General features: G+C 37.4%; 2 protein-coding genes across 7 annotated transcripts in view; both read right to left on the bottom strand.

Moving 5' to 3' along the window:
* scai (suppressor of cancer cell invasion) overlaps nt 1-9,872 on the bottom strand; it is a 35,938-nt gene extending 26,066 nt beyond the window's left edge. For 3 of the 6 annotated variants that reach the window (XR_014531830.1, XM_083531895.1, XM_083531897.1), the window contains exons 1-2: nt 9,783-9,872; nt 9,145-9,210 (exon numbers count right to left, since the gene is read on the bottom strand). The gene's annotated coding sequence lies outside the window, so the exon portion shown is untranslated. Of the gene's footprint in view, nt 1-9,144; nt 9,211-9,297; nt 9,558-9,584 lie in introns of those variants that run through there. The other 3 variants (XM_083531894.1, XM_083531898.1, XM_083531896.1) reach the window with 2 other exon arrangements.
* Nucleotides 9,873-10,081: 209 nt separating this feature from the next.
* Nucleotides 10,082-24,059, bottom strand: ppp6c (protein phosphatase 6, catalytic subunit). Its single transcript, XM_083531979.1, has 7 exons — nt 23,903-24,059; nt 19,101-19,196; nt 18,926-18,991; nt 17,883-18,024; nt 17,732-17,811; nt 14,439-14,648; nt 10,082-10,923 (listed from the first exon to the last, which is right to left on the bottom strand). Exons 1-7 carry the CDS (start codon nt 23,975-23,977, stop codon nt 10,675-10,677), a joined length of 918 nt encoding a protein of 305 aa, XP_083388105.1. The 5' UTR covers nt 23,978-24,059; the 3' UTR covers nt 10,082-10,674.
* Nucleotides 24,060-24,593: the final 534 nt, after the last annotated feature.

Here is a 24,593-nt window from a genome sequence, read left to right as displayed (position 1 = left end):
GGGATCGACAGAGTGATGAGAAAAGTAGGCAGGAGTACAAAGTGATTGGGGAGGTTTTCCTTTCCACAGTCCCCACCGGCTCGCTCATCAGGGACAAACTTATATATAAAGAAAATCGTATTAATTCTTTATCACCGCATTATCTGTGTAAAGCTGCTTTGAGACAATGTTCATTGTTAAACGTGTTATACAAATAAAAATGAATTGAGATGCTGCAGCAAGTGAAGAGGGATGTAGCTTAAGCTGAGGAAAAGGCATATGAGGAGCTGTATGAGAGGTTGGACACTAAGGAAGGAGAAAAGGATTTGTACCAACTGGCCAGGCAGAAGGACCGAGCTGGGAAGGATGTGCTACAAGTTAGAGCAATAAATTAAGATTAGAAATAAGTTTATTAAAGGAACAGCACTTGTAGGACATTTTGGAGACAAGGTGAGGGAGGCGAGATTAAGATGGTTTGGACATGTGCAGAGGAGGGATATGAAGTATATCAGTAGAAGAATGCTGAGGATGGAGCCATCAGGAAGGAGGAAAAGAGGAAGACCAAGGAGGAGGTTTATAGATGTGGTAAGGGAAGACATGCAGGTAGTTTTTTGAAAGAGGCAGATGTAAAGGACAGGGGGGTATGAAGACGGATGATCCGCTGTGGCGACCTATTAAGGGAGCAGCCGAAAGAAGATCCCTGAATCTAATCGTACAAAATCCCTGAATTTGTGCAAGTGTACAAAGTGTGCAAAAGTAAGAATTGAAAGCCAAAGGGTGGGTACCACAAATATTGATTTTTTTTTATTTTCTCACTTTATAGCATTTTGTTCACAACTGCCAAAACCGTTTGCACAGTACTGTACAGTCATTCCTTTAATTCATTAGCCACTTCAATCCACCTTATTTTTAAACATTAAAAGAGACTCCGCATGTCTGTATGTCCGCATGTCCTATATTCCTGTTAGCCATTTCTAGTTATTTCAGTTTACTAGTTTGTATTCATCACACCATCTGATCATTACTCATTCAAGATATCATTTTTAACAATACTAATTATAATTATAGATTCATGAAAAATGGCATTGTTTGTGCATTTAATTTTTGAATAACTGGCACAATGAAAAGTTTTTCTAAGAGCAGCTGTGACCCGAGATAACCACAGTGAATAGTTTTCAAGGTGGTCAAGGAGTTTTCCCCTGCCACAGTCACCACTGGCTTTCTCATTAGGGATAAACTTACAGTATAATGAACAAACTAAACTTAAACATTTCAACTTCATAACCTATTATTATTATTTTTTTTGGATAGCTGCTTTGGTACAATGTCCACAGTTAAAAGTGCTTAAAAAAACATTTCACACAGGACCTACGGGTATGAAGAAGTAATGTTTCAAGAGGTTTTTAGGCTTGGCCACTTAAGTAAAAACTTACCAGCTCATAAATGTAAGTGAAACTGTAAAATAGTTACTGAGACAAAAATTGCTGTACCTAAAAAAATGCATTTTCAATTTGTATTAAAAGTATTAAAATACTTGAAAATGTACTTGCAGATTCAAACAATATACTTGGGAGTTAATGGACTGTTTCTAATGACAAAACCTGAATTAAAGCATGAGTTAGCTGGTCAGTATCTTTCCTTAACAGACAGAGAAATAAATCAACAAACAAACAAACAAACGTCACAAGCAGCAATCTGCACGTGCCCGCACCATTTGCCGAGCAAACCACGTGTAGCCAGTTCTTACTTTATTGCATAAAACAATCAAAATTTCATGAAGGTAGCTTACAGCCAAAATTTTGAAGTGTGTTCGTGTGTATGTTACTGGCTCATGACCGCTATGTTTTTAGAGCAAGTAGATTCTAATCCCAATTAAACCCAAATAAAATCTTAAAAATATCCACTGTATGGTAAGAGTGCATTGTGATTCAAACATACAAGTGCAGGTCACACATTAGGATCAGGTTTCTTGAGTTTGGAAAAAAAATTCAGACACTTTTTTTGTCGGTTTTTTTTTTTTTTTGCTTCTCATTTTGTTGGTATATATGTCCTGCAGTCAAGAAAACAATATTACTCTGTCTTAGAAGGGCCCAATTATTTTCCAACAACTAGGGTGATTGCTGAAACTACTCAAATTGAGTTAAGAACCCATTATCAAACACATTATTAAAACCTGAAAGGATCTTTGTGGAAGAAATGAGGCCAGAAGACAATCTTGATCATAAAAATGATCATAATTAGAGATTATTTAGTTTAGTCAAATCAAATTACAACAATACAAAAACAGTAGAACTATGATTATTAACTATGATCATTTCCACACATTTCCACACATATAATGCAAAGAGAACTTAAAGAGATTGGGACTAAAGAGTGGTGTAAGACTTAAGAAAACTGCTTACTAGTGAGGCTACACTGTTTAGTTAATAATCAGTAAGTTAATTGACTAACTGAATGTACTGAATGACCATGTTTATTCATCAATGGATTTTTTTCTAGACCAAGCACTTAACCCTTAATCCTCTATGCTCCAAATATGTTGTATCAAGGCTGACCCAGCTGGAATATGCAAAGAAAGAATGTGACCGTGCTGTAATGTACATGTGACAAGTAAAAGCCTCTTTTTTTCTTTTACATACTGGTCAAATTTTATGTCTGTAGAATCTACAATAACAGTTCTGGCGATGGACAAAGAAGAAGGGGAAGATTAACAAACAACAATAATAATAATAATAAGGCAATTATCACATACAAAAAACACATACAAGTATTTTTGTTACTTTACTATGTTCACAAGAAAGTGCTCAAAGATCACAGCACAAGTCTTCTAAAAAAAAAAAAAAAAAAAAAAAACATGGCAAAATGAGGTGAACAGGATCATCTGTACAACTCATTTATTCAATAGATGACATGTGATTCAAAAAATCACATGGCAGTAATGCAATGCCTAATATCATGCAGATGCAGATCAAAAGCTTTAGTTAATGTTCAAAAATGTCAAGAAATTAGACAAAATAAAACCAAACAAAAACACCGCAATGATGAAAAGATATGAAATTATTTTTGCTGCCATTTGCAATTAACTAAATGGAGCTACATTACTAATATTAACAGATCTAAACTTCAATATATGCATACTTAAATAGCTAAACAAAAACGTATATTTGAAAAAATCTCCATAGTATTAAGCAACTAAAGCACAAAAGTCACCAATAAGATGATCAAATTCTAATAGTTAAATTCTTGCAGGTGAATTGTGTGCATCATGCAGAAGTAGAATTTCTCTTCTTAAATCAAGCATTATTAGAATTTCCATACTATAATTTAGATCAATATATAGATTTATAAAATATATAGAATATAGATCAATTTGTCATTATTTGCTTTTGGAACACTAACCATATAAATGCAAGAGAATGTAGTGTACACAGTATATATTTAGACAACATTATATAAAAAGAAAAGTATTGGGACACCTGACCATTAACACCAGCACAGACCATAATGACATTGCATTCTAAATACTTAGACATTAATATGGTGTTGGAGAGGAAGGCCTGGTTCTCTGTTTCAGTTCATTCCAAAGGTGCTGTTAAGGTTAAATCATGGCTGTGTGCAGGTGAGTCAAATTCTTCTACACCAAGCTCATCCAACCATGTCTTTATGGACCTTGCTTTTCACACTGGGGCACGGTCATGCTGGAATAGCTATTAATTCCAAACTATTAACCCAAAGTTGGAAGCATAGCACTGTCCAAAATGTCTTGGCATGCTGAAACTGAGTTTTACCTTCACTGAAGGTAGAGGTAATTACAATACTGTACGAGCTGAAGATGTTGAGGTTTTTGTCGGGTGTGACGAGGATGAACAGATTAGAAACAAGTTTATTAGAGGGACAGCACATGTAGGATGTTTTGGAGACAAGGTGAGGGAGGTGTGATTGAGGTGGTTAGGACATGTGCAGAGGAGGGACATCAACTCTGACCCCAGACGCATGTGGAAAGGTATCCAGACCATCACAGACTACAAACCTACAGCTCAACCAACCAGCAGTGCCTTCCAACCGGACGAACTCAATCGCTTTTTTGCTCGTTTTGATCAAGGCATAGGACATTTCATCTCAATCACGGACTCTACTGCTTACAGCCCACTTTCACTTTCAACAACGGACGTCTATTCAGCGTTTAGTAGAGTGGATGTTCTCAGAGCATGCGCTGAACAACTGGCACAGGTTTTCACTGACATTTTCAACCTGTCACTGGCCCAAGCCACGGTTCCTACATGCCTGAAGACCACAACCATCATACCAGTGCCTAAGCACTCAGCTGCCGAATGTCTGAATGACTTTCGCCCAGTTGCACTCACCCCTATCGCTATGAAGTGCTTTGAGAAGCTGGTCCTGAATCACCTCACTGCGGGCCTACCACCTACACTGGACCCACACCAGTTTGCCAGTTTTCAATACAGTCCTCCACACTGTACTGATCACTAAGCTACAGGGAAGGAACCGAAGTCTGACAGCATGGTGTGCCAACAACAACCTGACCCTCAACACCACAAAGACTAAAGAGCTCATTGTGGACGTTTGGAAATCCAACAGCAGGAGACATCTACCAGTCAACATCAATGGAACTGAGGTAGAGCGAGTCTCCAGCTTTAAGTTCCTGGGAGTTCACATCTCTAAAGATCTGTCCTGGCAGCAGAACACTTCAGCTCTGGTTAAGAAAGCACAACAACGCCTGTACTTCTTGAGAAGTCTCAAGAAAGCTCATCTGTCCCCAGGGATTTTAACGAGTTTCTAACCGCTGCATCATCGAGAGCATCCTGACCAACTCCATCACTGTATGGAACGGAGGCGCCACTGTGTGTAAACATAAAGCCCTGCAAAGGGTGAAAGGGTCAAAACAGCCCAATGCATCACTGGCACGGAACTACCTGTCATTAAACACCTTCCCCACAGCAGATGTCTGCGCAGAGCTCACAACATCATCAAGGACTCTTCACATCCCAGTCACAAACTGTTTAACCTCCTTCCATCAAGAAGGAGACACAGGAACTTACGCACCAGAACCAGCAGGTTCAGGGACAGCTTTTTCCATCCACCATCACACCACTGAACTCTACACTACACCGCTAGATCACAAAAAAAAAAAAAAAAAAACACAAAACAAAACACTGTAAATAACCTCTGTACTATACATGTACATATTACATAGTATATCTTTTTTACTCCTTATTACATCTGCACTATTTTTTTTTTATCTATATGTATCTTTATATCCCTACTGTACATTCTGCCCAACATTTCACATTCATGTATATGTGTATATAATGTGTGTGTGTGTGTGTGTGTGTGTATATATAATATATATATAGATAGATAGATAGATAGATAGATAGATAGATAGATAGATAGATAGATAGATAGATAGATAGATAGATAGATAGATAGATAGATAGACAGATAGACAGACAGACAGACAGACAGACAGACAGACAGACAGACAGACAGATAGACTGTTTATTCAGCTTGCACGTTTCTTAAAAGCCATAACCTTTATAACCTTTCACTTCTGCACATTTGCTCTTCAATGCCATAGTCTTAGAACCATTTTTCTGTACTTCTTAATGATGTCCACACATCTCTGCACTGTTATAGCCTTTATATTTACTCACTGTACATATCACATGCTATAAATATGCTATATATTTATCTGCACTATTGCTACATTTTGCACTTCTGGTAGATGCCAAATACAATAAAGTTCGTTCGTTCGTTCGTTCGTTCGTTCGTTCGTTCTATCTATCTATCTATCTATCTATCTATCTATCTATCTATCTATCTATCTATCTATCTATCTATCTATCTATCTATCTATCTATCTATCTATCGCAAAGGTGGCATACTATTACAGTGTCACACTTGAATTAACAGCTCTTCAGAACGACCCATTTTTTTCTTCCAAATATAAATGAAGACTGCATGTCTAGAGGCTTGATTTTATACACCTGTGGCAATCGGTCTGACTGAAACACCTAAATTCAATAATTAAGAGGTGTATCCCAATACTTTTGTCCATATGATATGCGAATGTACACTATATGGGTAAAAGTATGTGAACACTCAACCCTTACACCCATACCCCAATTTTGGAAGAACACAATTCTTTAAAATGTCTTTCTCAGCTGTAGCATTAAACTTTCTCTTCAAAGGAATTACAGTGAGAGCCCAAAACTGTTTGAACATGAAATTGCCCCTGTGCCAAAGCAAGATCCATAAACACAAAGTTGTGGCCTCCACAAAGCCCAGAACTATCATACACGTTTAGGTTGAACTAGACCTCTGACTACACTTTTCTCACGCATGCTTTCAGGCTGAATGGACAAATCCTCAGACATGTTACAAAATCTAGTCTAGAATCTAGAAAGCCCTCTCAGAAGAGTGGTGGTTATGACTACAGCAAATAGGGGGCTGATTCTGTCATGGGTTGTTCAACAAGCACATATGGATAAGAAAGATTAGGTATCCAGTGATAAGTCTGGCTATATACTTATAGTGCATATATGTTAATATGCCATGTTCAGTGACGACGACTTCTTTCGGTTGGCTCCCAATAGGTGCGGCCACAGCGGATCATCCTTCTTCATACCAGTCTGTTCAAAACAACTACCTGCATGTCTTCCTTTACCACATCCCTAAACCTTCTCTTTTTCCTTCCTCTTTTCCTCCTGCCTGGCTCCTCCATCCTGAGCATTCTCCTACTGGTATACGCCATGTCCCTCCTCTGCACATGTCCAAACCATCTCAATCTCGCCTCCCTCAACCTTGTCTCCATAACTTCCGACATGCGCTGTCCCTCTAATAAACTCGTTTCTAATCCTGTTCATCCTCGTTACTCCCAACGAAAACATCAACATCTTCAGCTCTGCTACCTCCAGCTCCACCTCCTGTCTTTTACTCAATGTCACTGTCTCTAATCCATACAACATCACAGGTCTCACCACAGTCCTATAAACTTTCCCTTTCACTCTTGCAGATACTCTTCTATCACAAATCACTCCTGTCACTCTTCTCCACCCACTCCACCCTGCCTGCACTGTTTTCTTCACTTCTCTAACACACACTCCATTACTTTGCACTGTTGACCCCAGTTACCTGAACTTCCCCACCTTCTCCACCTCTTCTCTCTGCAACCGCACCACTCCACTGCCCTCCCTCTCATTCACACACATGTACTCTGTCTTACTCCTACTGACTTTCATTCCCCTTCTATCCAGCACATACCTCCACCTCTCCAGGCTCTTCTCCTCCTGCTCCCTACTCTCCCCACAAATCACAATATCATCTGCAAACTTTATAATCCATGGAGACTCCTGTCTCACCTTATCCATCAACATGTCCATCACCACTGCAAACAAGAAAGGGCTTAGAGCCGATCATTGCTGATGCAATCCAACCCCCACCTTGAACCAGTCTGTTATTTTTCTGCACACTTCAATGCTGTCACACTGTCCTTATGAATGTCCTGCACCAAATTTTGTTCCATTGCCATCTCTCTTAAATATCTTTAATTTTTTACTGGTATGCCATCTGGTCCAACTGACTTTCCACTCTTCATCCTCTCAATCTGCTTTCACTTCCTCTTAGCTAATCCTAGCTACCATCTACCACCTATGCTTTACCATCTCCACATCATCCAACATTCTCTCTCATTTTTTTATCTACTTTTCTCATCACTCTGTCGATCCCAATTCTGTTTCACCAACCTCTTTCTCCTTATGCTTTCCTGCACTTCCTCATTCCACCACCACATCTCTTTGTCTTCCTTTCTCTTTCCAGATGTCACACCAAGTAGCTTTCTAGCTGTCTCCCTAATCACTTTTGCAGTAGTTCCCCAATCATCCAACACCTCTTTACCACCACCGAGCCCATCTGACCTCTTCCCTGAATCTCACAACACAGTCTTCCTCCTTCAGTCTCCCCCATCTTATTCTTCCTAAAGTCCTCACACTCCTCCTTTTCTTCTTCACCTCCATAGCCATCCTACAGACCACCATCCGGTGCTGTCTAGCTACACTGTCCCCTGCCAACATCTTAGTCTCCAATCTCTTTCAGGTTGCTTCTCCTGAAGAAAATATAGTCCACCTGTGTGCACCTTCCTCCACTCTTATATGTCACACTATGCTCCTCCTTCTTCTTAAAATTATTTACCACTGCCATTTCCATCCTTTTAGCAAAATTTACCACCATCTGCCCTTCCACATTCCTCTCCTTAAAGCCATACCTACCCATCACCTCCTCATCACCTCTGTTCCCTTCACCAATCTTTTATTTCTAGGTGCAATATAGGTCATGTTCAGTGACAATTAAGCTAATAACATAAGCAGAATGGGTGAAGTCACATAAGCATGCTGGAAACTTTCTGCTACAAATATTCACACACACACACACAGCAAAGTCTCTAATAATGGCACTAAAAAACCATCTCTAACGTATGTTGGTTTCAAACAAAGATAAACGCCATGCTATGTATAGTGTATATGTGTATAGTGTCTTCAGCATCCTCCAAATCCTGCCCTGCTATTTCAGTGCCTTGACCTTAATGAGTCTCATTAAAAGGTTAAATGTTTTTTCGTGTTGATATCAAAACAGAGGACACATAGTAATCCAACATACCAATCTGCCCATGGGAGTACTAAATATAGTCGAAATAGTGAGTTACTAGACGTAACCGATTGGGTTTCATGAATCCCACAGCCGCTGCCTATTGAATGGTGACTGCATATTATTAAACCAATAAGACAGTAAAGGACGTCACTATTTATCAATGAGTCTGCGCTTAGACACTATGAATAGCATTACACTAAATGCCTTATGTGGCGTATTATTTTACATTATTTTAGTCTAATAGTATACTGTCTGGAAGTGGCCCCGTCAGGAGGCTGTTCAAATCTCAACATGCACATGTACAATTCTGTTTTTATACAGGCACATGCACAATTACTCCATTTACACAAATGGTCTAACAATCGTTTGACCCTATATTTCAGAGCTCTTTCTTTCAATGGCACACTAATGTTGGGTACAAACCAACACGGAGATGTGCCTTCTCACAGTTAAACACTATGACTGTGATTATAAATAAAATTCACACAAGGCACTTACCTTTATACCTGTTTCAAATCGCCTGCAAAGATCTCACAGCTCGGCAATGTCCCGAAGATTGTGGATCTGTCAAAAACATAAAAAGTTAAATTGAAGAAAACTGTACATTGAGAAGAAATAGATCAATAGGGAATTAACTAACGTCACTTTAACTAGTTCGAGCTTCTCCTGTCGCTGTTATAACGCCTCGTCTCCGGGCTGTGCTACAGTATATGAAGCTCGCTCGGTATTGATGCAGGTTATAAGCGAGTGTGTTCGTGCAGGTTTAACGGGAGAAATGATTTCCTAATGATCAGTTATGGTGCACAGGTTTCGCTAAATGGACAGACACGTTTTAACAACTGTACAAGCGAAAGTGATGAGATTTTTTTAAGATGCTACCCGCTCTAAGAAAATCCTGTTTCTGACAGGTAGAGAGAAAACCGCTAACGTTACATCACCTGTGTATTGTATTTTCTTCTTCGAGCCCTTAAGGGGGGAAACGCTGTTCTGCGTTGATGCAGTTGTATGAAATCTTAGAAATACCAATGCACACTCGATCCGTCTGCGGCATTTACCAGCCACTTAATTCATCTTTACTTGCAATCACAAAATGAGGATTGTTTTTGGGGTTGTTCCGTCGGTGCATGTGTGATTACCGCTGTCGGTGACTTCGCCGTTTCTGTACAATTTCCATTGAAAAACACCTCTCACACAAACGTGCTTCTCAACCGAACTCGATGATGTCGCATACAGCCAAGCTTTTCATTGGCTGTCTGGGTTGCCAAACAAATGACCCGCCAGGGGGCGGGGCAAATACACGTATTTTGGTATATTCACGCACGCCACCTTATGACCATTTTGGGTCACTTTCTTACAAACACAACACGCAATATGACACATCTGAGGTTTGGTCAAAGATTAATGTCACCCAAGAAAAAACACAGGTTCCTAAATATTTAAATTATTAATAAAGGGGTTTATTTTTCAATATTTAATTGGTATGTGGGTCACCATCTCTACAATAATAAAATACAACATATCTGAAAAAAAAAAAAGAAAGAAATTATCAATACAATTTTAAATGTACAAAATAATCACAGCCTCCTCTGTGTCTTCACCTGGTCCAACCTCACCCAATCTTGTAATTTCATTACACAGACTTCAAGGAAACAGGGCCAGAATAAACCATTTCAAACCAAGTCAAAGGCCTACACTCTTGGTCTAATATAGTCGTGGACTTTTTTTTAAGGAGTTGTAGTACCACATATAATACAATCAATGTATGTTTATTTAACAAACAAACAAACAGCAATAAGAGGAGTACTGCTTACTTTACATCAAATTTCTACATGACAAGCTTGCACTTCTCATGAAAAGGGCTAGCAATATTTTCAAGGTTCCTCATAATCTAATTTCAGTGGGAGGGTAGTGAAAGGGCATGCATATTCTTTAAAGAAAAAAAAAAAAGTTAATTAACAAAAGCAAACAAACAAAGAGAGGTTGACCAAGATGAGAAAGAGTGGAGGGTGGACACAGTAAGCATTGCCCTCATAGGAAGTAGGGCGTTGTGGTTCTGGGTGGAATGACTCGCTCTGCATCAGGCACAGCACGGAACAGTTTGGGCTCCCGTGTATTCACATCCTTAAACACCATAATAGAGGCAATGTTGCCACAGCGGTAGCAGTAGTTGGGCGCTGACCACACAGTCACAAGCTTCTCATCGAACATAAACTTGTAGCCCTCGTGAACCAGCTGGTGTGCACGGCAAATTAGTTTCAAGTTGTTAATATGGACAAACTGCAAAAACAGAGGGAAAAAACATGGATGTTATAAAACTACATTTAGATGCAATTAAGCGATATGTGCAATTAAGGAAATAAACTAATTAATTAACATTAAATGCATGAACCTTAGATAAAAATAAAAAAAAAGCAATAATTGTAAAAAAAAATACATAAGTCATTTTACCCTAACTGATGCAGTGAGTAGCTTCTTATGTTCTAAACAACCATGTTGGAAGACATAGCTTGTGGTCATAAAAAAGATGTTACTCTTTCAGAAGGGACAAATTATGGGCATGGCATCAAGTTGGGAAAACAACTAAGCAGATTTCTGATGCTTCTTAAGTTGGTTTAAGAACTGTCCAACACATTATTAAAAACCTGAATGAAATTAAATGTGGACATTGCATAAGCTTATTGCAATGATGCCATGGTGAATGTGTGCCGTAATCAAAGCAAAAGGCGTGTGTAACTAAATATTTGTGTGTGTAGGGCTGCTCGATTTTGGGAAAAATGTCTTGTTGCGATTATTAGTTGTCATTATTGCGACATGCGATTGCAATATAATAAATGTTATCATGAGTCCATTTGATTGGTTATCAAGGAAATTGCACAGATTAGTGATAATGCTAAAACGTGTATTTGTTCAACTATAAAGGTTTACAAAATGAAATAACATTTGCATTATTGTAAAAATCCTCCAATGTACAGCTGAATTGAATAAAACAATAAATAAAAACATATATATTCATAAAAGTAAGATATTTGAAACATTATGCCCAAACAAACAGGGAACGCCCTGCCGCTGCCTTCGACAATTTCAATTATTTACCCGCTTTTCTGCTAAAGTTTGATATACAGTATATGTTTATATACTTGGATCTCAGGCAATTTTGCATTCATTATTATTAAATTAGTTTAACCATTAGCTATCTCTATAAAAATATAAATAATGATTTGTATGGTGTGAGAGTGGAGCATTGTGACGGGAGAGCAGAGCACTGGGGGGTGATAATAGGAATCTTGCCTGCGGTTTCAAATGGTTAGAAATGGTCCTGTTTACACAGGATGTAACAGACACCAGATATTATATAATATATACATATAGTTTTGCTAAACTATATTAGCTGTCCCGAGGGAAGAAAAGCTGTGGGGCAAAAGTAAATGGAACATAAATAGTCTCTTTGACCCGGAATCAGTAAAACCTGTTACAGATTTGTCATATTGCTACATGATGTAGCAACTTTAATTTAGCAAAATCTTGCACAGTACTTCTCTCTGCTCAGTGTTGGTAATCTTGAAGCTAAAATATCACCATATAAGAGGTAGCGTTTTTTTTGGCTACCAGTTCGGTGTTGGTCTGCTACATCCATCTTCACCTGGTCTCCGCACTGCAAACTGAAAAACGTCACGTGACCACACACGCCACATGTGCACTGCCTAAACTGAGACTATCTGGTCTTTTTTTTTGCTTTGTTAGTAGCACAGAAAATCTGAGATGGGACAAATGGTAGTAAGAGTGCAAACAGTATTAATATTGTACAATACAGGTTTGTTTTTAAACATTGGTCAGAGTGGAGATGTAAATCAACTCAACAGGCCAAAGCCATTTAGTCCCAATTCTGTAAATTCTTGTTTAATCACGATTAATCTCATGATAGTCATGTGTTAACTTATGATTAATCACACTTTTTAAAATCTGTTTTAAATGTACCTTAACTCAGGGTTGGGCAAAGATGCATTAAAATTTAATAAAAAAAAAAAAATCTAAGTACCTTATCTTTAAGTGTATCAAAATAAAACCACTGTATTTTAAAAATACAAAAAAATACTTTTACAATTGAGCATAACAAAATTAATCTATTGGCCTATTTGATCCACTTCATCATCACAATGATGTTTGATAGCAGCAGCATTTTCTCTGGCCAAGTCACACAATAAATCAGACGTATGCAACCAGTTAACAGATCCAATATTCATATACATTTCCCTGTGATCTCCCATATAAAGGTTTTTTAAAGTAACCAAGAGTTTAATGTTTAACAGTTTGTGAATGATTCAGAATTGTATCCTAATTTAGTTACTTGGTGTTTGGTAACGAAGGGCTACTTTTCATCAGCAACACTGACTCAGTGACAAACAAGTCATTCATAAGAAGACAACAGATGGCACCCTTATTTATAGCAACTAGTTTCTAACTAATTAATCATTTAATTGTAATCATAAATATAATAATGTGTGTCAGGCAGTCATTCATGCAGTGGTATACAAAATCATGATCCTACTAAACAGCTACTTCAATTAGGGTACAGTATTTGGCAATCAAATATTTATTTAACAATCATTGGACAACTATTTGAACGCTGGCAGCCTGCACGCTTCTTACCTTCACCACATTCTTCCATATGGATAAATTTTCTGTTCTGATCTCAACAAGTCTGGGCAAACTACTGAGTAGGCACCAATCAGAGAACACATTTTTATGATATCATGTAGATTTCTTACAAAGTATTTTAAAACTACAAAAATAAAGTATTTTGAAACAAATACGATAAAAAGCCATTTTCACCAACCCTATCAAATACAAATTACAAAATCCTTTTTTTATATTTGAAATACGTATTTAAAGTAGATGTATCAAACACTGCCCTGCTATAAATAAAGACTTTTCAATACTCTAATCCAGCGGCCCCCAAACTTTTTTGCGCCATGGAGCGGTTTAATGTCAGACAAACTTTTCAGGTACCGGCCTTTAAGGTGTGGCATTAAACTGGTATTTTCTAAATATAATAATAAATGTGAATCCACTGTTTTGTTTTTTTGGTTCATTTTGCTAGCATGGGGGTTTTAATTTAGCAGTAATGTATTATGTGTTACCGGCCAGCGCGGACCCTTTTAGAAGGTAGTGGGTGTAGGTAAGACATGTGACCGAGGCAAGCATCTTGACATGCGTCAAGAGTGAGTCGTAGACATATGTGAATCAGGTAATTTTCCAAAATATAAAATAAAGTTATTTATTATTTCTGTGCGGCCCGGTACCAATTGGCCCACAGCCCGGGGGTTGAGAACCACTGGTCTAATCAACATGAACATGGACAAACATAAATGCTTTAAGCAAATGCATTTTTATTATTAGTGAATCCAGCCTCAACATAGAGCATGAAGACAAAATATTTTTGATCCTCATTCCTCGTACAGGCAGGAATGTCACAATACGTTCACACACACACGTATTTTCTAAATATAATATAGATATGTTCGGCCCAGAAATATTTGGACAGTGACACAATCTTTATATTTTGGGCTACACATGGCATCACATCGGATTTAAAATGAAACAACTGAGATGCAATTGAAGGGCAGAGTTTCAGGTCTAATTAGAGGGGTTGAATATAAAATTGCCTATGAAACATTTAGGACTTGCAACCATTTTAATACAAAGTTACCTCATTTCAGGGGCTCAAAAGTATAATATATTATATATTAGTGGAAATCAGGTACTATCATTAAAGATGGAGTGAATAATCTTACCTCATTGGTGACCTTGGCACCAAAAAGCCATCCAGCACCTCTCGGGCTAATAGCCCAAGTGTCAACATCTTCTGGATCAGACCAGACAAGGTCACAAAATGCCCCCTTGTGAGGGATTTCCTGGTTCCTCTCAATGGTGCGAATCTGGTCCAAAGTCTTGATGTCAGGTGAAAGGCCACCATGCACACAAAGGATCTGCTCATCTATTAACTGTGGATTAAGGGCAGCACATAATCAATGCAACACAGTGGAAATGTATATAGTGGGTCGGGAAAATACATATTTCCGAACCTGTTTCATTTCTTAAAGGAAAATCAGTTCATTCACTCACTTCAGATGGCCTTTTGTGAAGGGATGAAATTATAATGCAACTTGATAGTTTCTTCTAGCACTCAAGTTACTTTATAAACTTTATACTGTATATATTGAGGGGAAAACAGATTTGTAAGCTCAGAGATTGTAGACAAATAACATGAAAATGGAAAAATACAACAGCTGTTTTGTTTTTTCCAACATTTAAAACCCAGGTGGGTATAATTACATCTTATAATTCAGTCAAATGTAAAACCATCTTTAGGAAACAACAGAGGAACATTTTCAAAGTAAAAGTTTTCTGTGGATCTTTTAGTTTTTCCAAAGGTTTCAGCCAAGTCTTTTTTATAACAATGCTTCAGTTCGTTGAAATTTGATAATTGTTTATTTACAGCTCTCAAGATCCAAAAACAGCTCCGGTTTGGAAATGAATTGGCCATTCTAACCACCATCATATTTAGCCCTCATTTAGTAATTCAGATGTTTGCATGCTGGGGTGCTTGGGTTCAATGTCTTAAAAATAAGCAAAAAACTTCACCCCAACCACAGGATCCTTGAGAGTTGTGATGATTTTGCACTGTGTTTGGTAGTCTGCATTATAACTAAACATCCATACCAAAGAAGTTTTCTGACTTTCATTCAGATACAATTTAGCAAATGAATTACTGCTGCTTATTCTTTTTGGATAGAAAGGAAATTTTTATTGCCATCGTTTTATAAAAGCAATACTTGTTCAGTCTCTGTGCTTGTGCTATAGTGAACAAACATTTATTGTGATTGCAGGGGCGTGCAGATCAAATAATGTCGCTCTTTTTTTTTTCTACCATCTCTAAGCAAAAAACTAAATTTGATGACCTCCTGAAATGACTTGAAAAACCTGTATAAGAGTGGGTTTACTTTTCGGAAAAACATGACTAGATAAGTCTGTTCTTTTTTGTCATCTGAGCTGAGCAAGTTTATTATAGAGTTTGGGAAACCCATTCAATTGTTATTTAGGTCCTGATAAATAAAAAATATAGAATTTATGAGAATTTACATTCTTTTCCAATGACTGCATCATTCAGTTAAATGATTTGTAATGCTTTTAATTTTCAATTACTATTTTTAAGGGTTTTTTTTAATGTGAGATTTACAGACAATATAAATTGGAAAAATCCTTGAGAACAATATGCTTGCCCAGGGTTAGCTGATTGATAATTGATAATTTATTAACCAGGAACTGTCTGTTATGTGACTCTGTGGATGTCACTATTTGGATCAGAAACAATAAAGAGGAATAAGAGAAAATTGGGGACAACAGGGTGGAAAGAAAATGGGTGGTAAAAAAAGTACCGTATTTTCCGGACTATAAGCCGCTACTTTTTTCCCACGCTTTGAACCCCGCGGCTTAAACAACAAAGCTGCTAATTTATGGATTTTTCCTGTGTTTTCCCGGGTTTCACAAACTTCAAGCCAAAAAAACTGAGCCCCATAACATTAGACCAATGAAATTGTCGAACGGGTTTAGGTGAACCAATGAAACTCTTTATATTAAATTGCGCTCCCACTGAATCGGACCGCACCACATAAATATGAATGATGTTTCTCTGGGGTTTGACCTGACGCTCACTCGGACTGTCAACAGGAAATGCGAATCATTCGTCACGCTAAAAACAACCGAGCATGAAAAAAAACCCACTTCACCTGTGTTCTGAGCTGCACGGCATCGGGAGAAAAGCTTCACTGATGGTGATTTTTAAACGCACGACGATGCCAAAAGATAAACTAAAGAGATAAATAGTTGTGAAAGGAAGGAGGAAGATAGTGAACAATGACTTTCTTGGTAGGAATCTACTGTTTAGATACAAGCCGTTGTAACGCGTTGAGTCTGGGTGAAGGGAGAGCTCACTAACTCCAGTTGCAAAAGAAATCATATAAGCACAGACAGGTTTCCAAAACTCGTGCTTTTTTATTTTTCTTGGCAACAGCGTTACGGCTTAGTCAAAGAAACTTAGAAATGAGCATCAGAAAATAATAAGGACATATTCCTCAGCCTTGCACACATGCAGTAATACCAGAAAAAGGCTATTCCCAAAAATGCAGCTCTGCTCTTAAAAAAGCCACAACATATTTCACCCGTTACACCATGTTACAGTCACGGTCTTTCATTAAAGCCTGTGTAAAGTTCATTAGTTTCAGTGTAGACACCTGCGGCTTAAAGACAGGTGCGGCTTATTTATGTTCAAAATAAAAATCTTTGTAAAATTCAGTGGATGTGGCTTATATTTGGGTGCGCTTAATAGTCCGGAAATTACGGTAACAATTTTTATTTTGTGACACCTTTTTGTTTTTTTCTTTAACCGTTGCTAACAAATATTTCCGCATTCTTTTTTTGTGTAATTAATGCTACTTCTCATAGATAAACTACACATCAGGAGCATTGTTGAACAGTTTAGACTACACAAGAAGTCAGAGAAACGTCTGAAAAATTTGGCATGAACAACAACATGCAAAAAGTTTATTGCTTCTCTACACTGTTTAATGAATACATTTAAACATCATTACTTAGTGTATTTTTTATACCGCTACATTTGGTTATTGTGTTATATTAATCTGCTGCATTAAAGAAAACTGTTTTTTTAAAGGTTTATGGCATATTACATTACCACGCATAGCAATATAACTGCAAGAACTTTTGTCAGTATTGTGCAGTGAATTGTAGAAAAACATGCACTTCTATAACCTCCACTCTTGCAGGCCAGAATCAGCTTTCACTACATAGTCTGGTCATTTTAGTTACTCAACATGGGCTACTTTTACATAAAGAGGTATTTGACATTGCAAATGACCAGCCATGTTTACTATCAGCTTATCAAAAGTGACAATAGTTTTTAAAGAAGATGCACTTTATGATGTAATCTAGTTGTCATTACAAGCCCCGTTAAAGATTATACAATTTTTACATATCCAGGTAATTACAAACTGGAAAACTTTGTACTTACAGCAGCAACAGTCAGCATGTCAAACACTTTAGTGCAGTATCGCCAAGCATTGGCATTTCCATACTTAGTTTGGCACTCGTCTGTAGAAAGAAACAAGTATTGAGTATGTATTGACTCTGAAGTGCATATTTATGATTTTTATAATACTTACCATAAAAGCCATACACTTGTGTAATCTGCCTACTCTCATGATTCCCACGAAGCAGTGTGATGCGGTCAGGCCACTTTGCTTTAAGTGCTAGCAAGTATGTAAAAGTCTCTAAACTGTAATACCCTCTGTCCACAAAGTCTCCCTGGTAAAGAAGAGATATATATTAATCATCCATAATGATTTATACAAAATTGTGCAATCTATCTTAGATTATCAATAAGATTATGTATTTATCAAACATGCTCAATAAGGTGTGCATAGCTGACATGAGACAGAAACTAAAGGTATGGTTTATAAAAAGATAACATCAGCAAAGGACATTTATCAAATCAAATTCAAATTTTATGGTCACATACACATTCTTACAGAGTACATCATGTAGTGAAATGCTTTTTACGACTGTCCAACATGCAAACATGAAAATAGAAATAGAATATAAAAATAAAATAAAAATAAAAAAATGTATGTATATTAAAAATATAAGTATAACTAAACTATAATGATCAGTTTAAGAATAATACAATATACATAAATTAGACAGGAATACAGATTAAAGTGTCCCAGTGTGTTTGTATTAAAGTGTTCATGTGCTGTTATTAAAGTGGCACTGTGCTGACACTATGCTGGCACTATGCTGTGCCAGTCCAGTGTTAAAGTGACATTGCAATCATGCAAATCATGTATGTACATGTCATGTATGCAATAATTCACTGCATCATATTTCCCAATAAATACAAAAGAATGCATCACACCCTATTCATTTTAGTTTATATACTGCTATTTTTGCAGTGAAGATTAATACAACCTTCCAAATATAAATCTGCACAGTTAATAAGCAGAACATCTTCAGAATACAGCTCACTGCAGGTATGTTTTTAGTTTACATCATACACTTAAAAATAAATATTATAGTCCATCGGGTTTGTTATTTATGTTGTTAAATATAAATGCAATATTTATTTCCTTTAATGCAACAACCCATGGAAATTCTAGTTTTTGCTATAAAGTGAAGTATTATGAAATTATTTCCCTTGACATCATACCATAAAAATGTAGTTTGTGTCTGGTACTTGCCCTCCAGTTCTGAAAAGTTCACATAAGTCATAAAACTAAGGGATGTAAAAAAAGAGAGAATTCACCATGAGTATTATTGAACACACAAATTAGCATTAAAAAAAATCAAAGCAAGATGTAATACAATAGATTTCTTGTGATCACCTGTCCATGGATGTCACCACAAACAGTGACTGGACTGGATACTGGCTGTACATTTGATTCCTCTAGTAGCAGGTCACATACATAATCACACAATCTCTGAAAAGGGCAAAATTAAAAAAAATAGTTACTTTAGAAATTTGTATAAATTGATGGCAAACACTAGCTAATGTGTATTACATTCAGTACTAATGCAAAGTTTGTTTTTGAGATTACAATTTATAAAAAATAGGATTGTTTTTCTGTTTTCCAAAACAGAAGGTGCACAGTTCCATTTTATAATCTGGTGCACAGTTTGTTTTCTTGCTTAGACCCTCTATATCTTAAACCCTAACGCACACCAAATCGTTCAATTTTTTTAATGAAAGCTATTACTGGAGTGATTTTCAAGCAAAACGATGAATGAATAAAATAACCCAATCCTGGATTAATGAGGTATTAAGGATGAGAATAATTTCTTGACTATATTTTCAATACATAATGCACACACTTTACAAGATCTACCTTGAATGTGTTTATGCTCAGTACATTTCATTTTAAAACTCTATCTGAGAAACTAAGACAGACACAACCCCTAAGTTTTGCACACTATTTGTAAGGAATAGTGAGATGATTTCTAGTCCATACAACATCGCAGGTCTCACCACAGTCCTATAAACCTTCCCTTTCACTCTTGCAGATACTCTTCAATCACAAAATCACTCCTGCTATCACTATTCTCCAGAAGAGTCTCTGCAAGAATGAAAGGGAAAGTTTATAGGACTGTGGTGAGACCTGCAATGTTGTATGAATTAGAGACAGTGGCATTAAGTAAAAGGCAGGAGGTGGAGCTGGAGGTAGCAGAGCTGTAGATGTTGAGGTTTTCGTTGGGAGTGATAATGATGGGCAGGATTAAAAACGTGTTTATTAGGGACAGTGCATGTAGGACGTTTTGGAGACAAAGGTGAGGGAGGCGAGATCAAGATGGTTTGGACATGTGCAGAGGAGGGACATGGGATATATCGGTAAAGAGGAGGTTTTTGGAAGTGGTGAGGGAAGACATGGCGGTAGTTGGGTTGAAAGAAGCAGATTTAGAAGACAGGGGGGTATGGAGACGGATGATCCCCTAATGGGAGAAGCCGAAAAAAGAAGAAGAAGAAGAAGATAAAGTGAGATGATTTCTAGAAAATAATAAGCAAATCTGAAATGCTCAGTTGGGAGACATGAACATCCACATTGACTGACCCTTTTAAAAATTAGGCCATACAAATGTTTTTCTGCTGGTTATATGTACAATACTGAAAAACAAATAAAGCAAGTTACCTAATTCCAGCATTACTAACATGATATTTGCAGTCAAAATATTGTTTATATTAATAACTGATTTTGTAAATTTACCCCCTTACAAAGAAATTAACAGTCTAGAATTGTTATGGTAGGTTTATTTTAACAGAAAGAGAAGGAATGTTTAAAAAATAATAATAAATGAATCTTATATAAATTATTTTGTATTTGATCAAGTGAAAGAAGTATTTGATCCCCTACCAACCAGCAAGACTTCTGACTCCCACACACCAAAATTAGTCCTGTCCATTAAGGAAAGAAGTCATGTGTATAAAAGACACCAGTCACAGATTTAACCTCTTTCATTCAAACCTCTACACCACCATGGGCAAAACCGAAGAGCTGTCAAAGGATGTCAGGGACAAGATTGTAGAGCTGCACAAGGCTGGAATGGGCTACAGGACCATCAGCAAGAAGTTCGGTGAGAAAAAGACCACTGTTGGAGCGATAATTAAAAAATGGAAGAAATACAAGATTAGTCACTCTGGAGCTCCATGCAAAATCTCACCTCATTGGGTAAGGATGATCCTGAGAAAGGTGAGGGATCAGCTCAAAATTACACAGGAGGAGCTTGTTGATGATTTCAAGAGAGCTGGGACCACAGTCACCAAGAAAACCACTGGTAACACACTAAGGTATCTCTGCTCTATGCACTTGAACAGGCCCATCTGAAGTTTGCAGACGAACACCTGAATGATTCAGAGAAGGCTTGGGAGAATGTGATGTGGTCAGATGGAGGCAGAGAAATGCTGAATATGGGCCCAAGAACACCATCCCCACTGTCAATCATGGAGGAAGAAACATTCTGCTTTGGGTCTTTCTCTGCTAAGGGTACAGGAAGACTTCACCACATGCACTGTAGAATCTTGGATGAGAATCTTTTGGCTAGAACACTAAGGATGGGTCGTGGATGGGTCTTCCAGCATGACAGTGACCAAAAACATACAGCCAAGGCAACAATCTGATGGTCCTGTAGCCCATTCCAGCCTTGTGCAGGTAGATTCTGCGACAGGTGTCTTTTATACACATAACGAGTTGATATTAGAAGAACTTAAAGAGACAGGACTAACTAGGGTCTGTGGGAGTCAGAATTCTTGTTAATTTGGTACAGGGATCAAACACTTATTTCACTCGATCATATACAAATTAATTTATAATTTTTATACATTATAACTTGATATATGTTTTATATTCTGTCTCTCTCAGGGGATCAAATAATTAATTTCCCCACTGTACATGCACAAACCAATAGCAATAACACAAATAGCACAAAAGTTAGCATAACTGTTTTGCATAACTAAGCTTGATCATGGTCATTTATTTTAATTTTGCAGTTAGTAGAATGCAAACAAAGATAAAACATCATGGTATAAGTCACTGCAACTAAAGATTGTTCGAAAGTCTTAAAAATATAAATTTATTTAATACGAGATGCAAATTCTTACAGGACTATTCAATGGAGTAAAAGAAATGGAGAAAATGAGTTGGCTATCAGTTTCCCATTACAATTACGAGAAAAATCATTGTTACAAATGTGAGAGTTTTGAAAGTGGCATTTAGATGACTATGGAAAAATATTAACTGCATTAAATCTTTAACAAATACCTTTAGTGGGTATTTAAATTGCCACGGTTTGACTTCTGAGACATTGATGGGGTAATGCGGCACAATTAATAGACGTTAAACTAAAATAGCAAAGCAGCAAATGGCTATGAATGATTTAAAACTCTAGCCTGTGTTCGCAGCAGGCTCTAGTGTCAGCATGCAACCAGCATGCTGTTGTTCAGGACTTTTAAGACCATGATATTGCTTTCTGATTTGGTGTGTGCCAAGTCAGAGAACTGCTTGATTATACATCTGTAGCTAAATTATTTGTTAATCAAATCGGAAATCAAACCATCCGTTTGCCCCATAATAAAACAATATGCAGGTCCGAAGAATCTAAGACACCAAGTTGGTGGGTGTGAATGAGAATGTAAATGTGTGTCATTCTTGCAATGAACTTGCCCTCTGTATGCCCATCTCGTCTCAGTGCACTGTGGACACTGTACAATCATTTTAACTTGTTAAGTGTAAACTATGTTCAACAAAATTGGCTATTGCTTAGTTAATATACATATACTGTACTTGGTTAAATCTGAACATAGACTGCAATATCAGTCTATAATCTTCCATAAGTGTTATTATACTCTAACAGTACCATAAAACACCAGACCACAGAAGTCCTATAACTGGAAATGTGCTGTTAAAGAAGCCTTCCGTTAGATTTTTATACCCTTTTCAAATATCGAACAACCGTAGGGGCAAATTTCTTTATTACTAATAACAAAAAAAGTCTATTTTAAGGCAGTTAGATCAGTCTAATCATTTTTGCTCTGCATTTCAAAGAGCGCTGCCATCTTGAATTGGCGTCACGGACTCACAATTGACAAAAATCGGAGCTGTCGAAAAAACTCAGACGTTCCGAGCAGGAGTTGGAAAGCATGTCTATATTAGTAGGGAGTCAGAAATTTGTCCAGTTCTCTCTTTTTTAAGGGGAATCGCAACATTATCAGGTCACAATTCCTCTGGCCAGCACGACTAACCCGCGCCTAACTCAGTAAGTCGGAGCTCGTCGAAAAAGACACGTTGCAATTACGACTTTATGTTGGCGTTCATGTGCGACCACCTTGTAACTACTCAACTAATCACAAATGTATTAATCCAAATACAGGTCTCAATTGTGGTTGTATTTACACTTCAGACAGCTCAGACTTTTTTTTAGAGTCAGTGATGCTGCTGAACAGAAAGGGGACAGAAAGGTGTGTCGGTAATTCATTAATGAATTATGTTAGATACCTAGACGGCTAAAAGCACAATGCTGGCTTATCTGTAGATGAGAACAAAAAGCGGCAATGCTATCACAAAACCAGGCAGCTGTGTGTTCATATATTTGAAAGACATAAATTCGATGGTTTTTACTAGCTATCCTGTAACATTGTTAGCTAATGCTATCTATTAAACGTGCTAAATCTATTTACAAATGTAAGACCATTTCATAATTAAGACTTTTTTTTAAAGCTTTCATTTTGTAGGCTCGTACTGTCATATGGAATTATGTTTTAGCAACAACAACCATAAAAAAAAAAGCGCTTACTAACTTGCTTTTCACCCCAACCCTATTCCGAAAAAACACCTCCTACTTCGGATTGGCTGCAAGTGTCCCGCCCCTGTGGTGGGATTGGCTACTCGGAAACATCATCCAATAAGAGAACGAAGGCATTTATACACCTAGTGATAGAGGCGGTGTTGTACAAGAATACGGGTGAGAAAAAATACGAAAGCGGTCTTAACCTAGCATTTTGTTAGCTCGGTTAGCTAACTATCTCCTAGCTAATACTTAGCAGTTTGGCATGCTTTACCCCATGATTAGACTGAAGGCTGAATTTGAATGGCTATACAGTTAATATAAAACGCCCAGCATGTGGAAATGTCCAACTAACCTTGAGATCGTTCTCCGGAAGATATTTACACTGTCTTGCGATTTCAACATACTTGTCCAGGTCCAACGGCGCCATTTTGAGAACAACAACTCATTCTACAGCAGACCGGAAGTGCAAATACGTCAGCGCTTCAACGCTGATCCGGCGCCTTATTGGACATGAAGTAGACTATTTGGTGCATAATATAATTTAAAAGACATTATTTGCTATATGTTGTATGTTATGCGGATTATTTTATGAACAGCACAAGGCTTGTCTTAGTCTTTCAGGTAACCACGTTTTAAATGCACTGTTTCTCCTCTTTCTCTTCCTGTTAATAGGTTGGGGAACTGAATGAACCACATGTTTAGATTAGCGGATCCTCGTTCCTGCACCAAAACGACGGTTACTAATTTATATATATATATATATATATATTAGTAACCGTTGTTTATATAAGCAAAAACAACAGCAAAATTAGGACATATGGCCACCTGTCTAATATTGTGTTGGTCCCACTTTTGCAGCCAATCAACAGCAGTAACTTCTTCAGCAATTTCAGCTACAGGAGCTCATCTGTTGGATCGGACCTCATGGGCTAGCCTTTCGCTTTCCACATGCATCAATAAACCTTGGCTGCCCATGACCCTGTCATCAGTTCACCACTGTTCCTTTTTTGACTACTTTAGATAAACACTGATGCTGCAGACTA

The sequence above is a fragment of the Silurus aristotelis genome (genome assembly GCF_946808225.1).
Source record: "Silurus aristotelis genome assembly, chromosome: 26".
NCBI lineage: Eukaryota > Metazoa > Chordata > Actinopteri > Siluriformes > Siluridae > Silurus > Silurus aristotelis.
This window is presented reverse-complemented; position numbering and strand designations above follow the sequence as displayed.

Bases quoted from the DNA above. Each gene is read 5' to 3' on its own strand.
- ppp6c (XM_083531979.1), bottom strand. From the start codon at position 23,977: ATGGCGCCGTTGGACCTGGACAAGTATGTTGAAATCGCAAGACAGTGT. The intron at 19,197-23,902 runs GTTAGTTGGACA...TGCCCTTTTCAG, and splicing joins TTCCGGAGAACGATCTCAAG to AGATTGTGTGATTATGTATG. The intron at 10,924-14,438 runs GTAAGATTATTC...CTGTTTTTGCAG, and splicing joins GTGCCAAGGTCACCAATGAG to TTTGTCCATATTAACAACTT.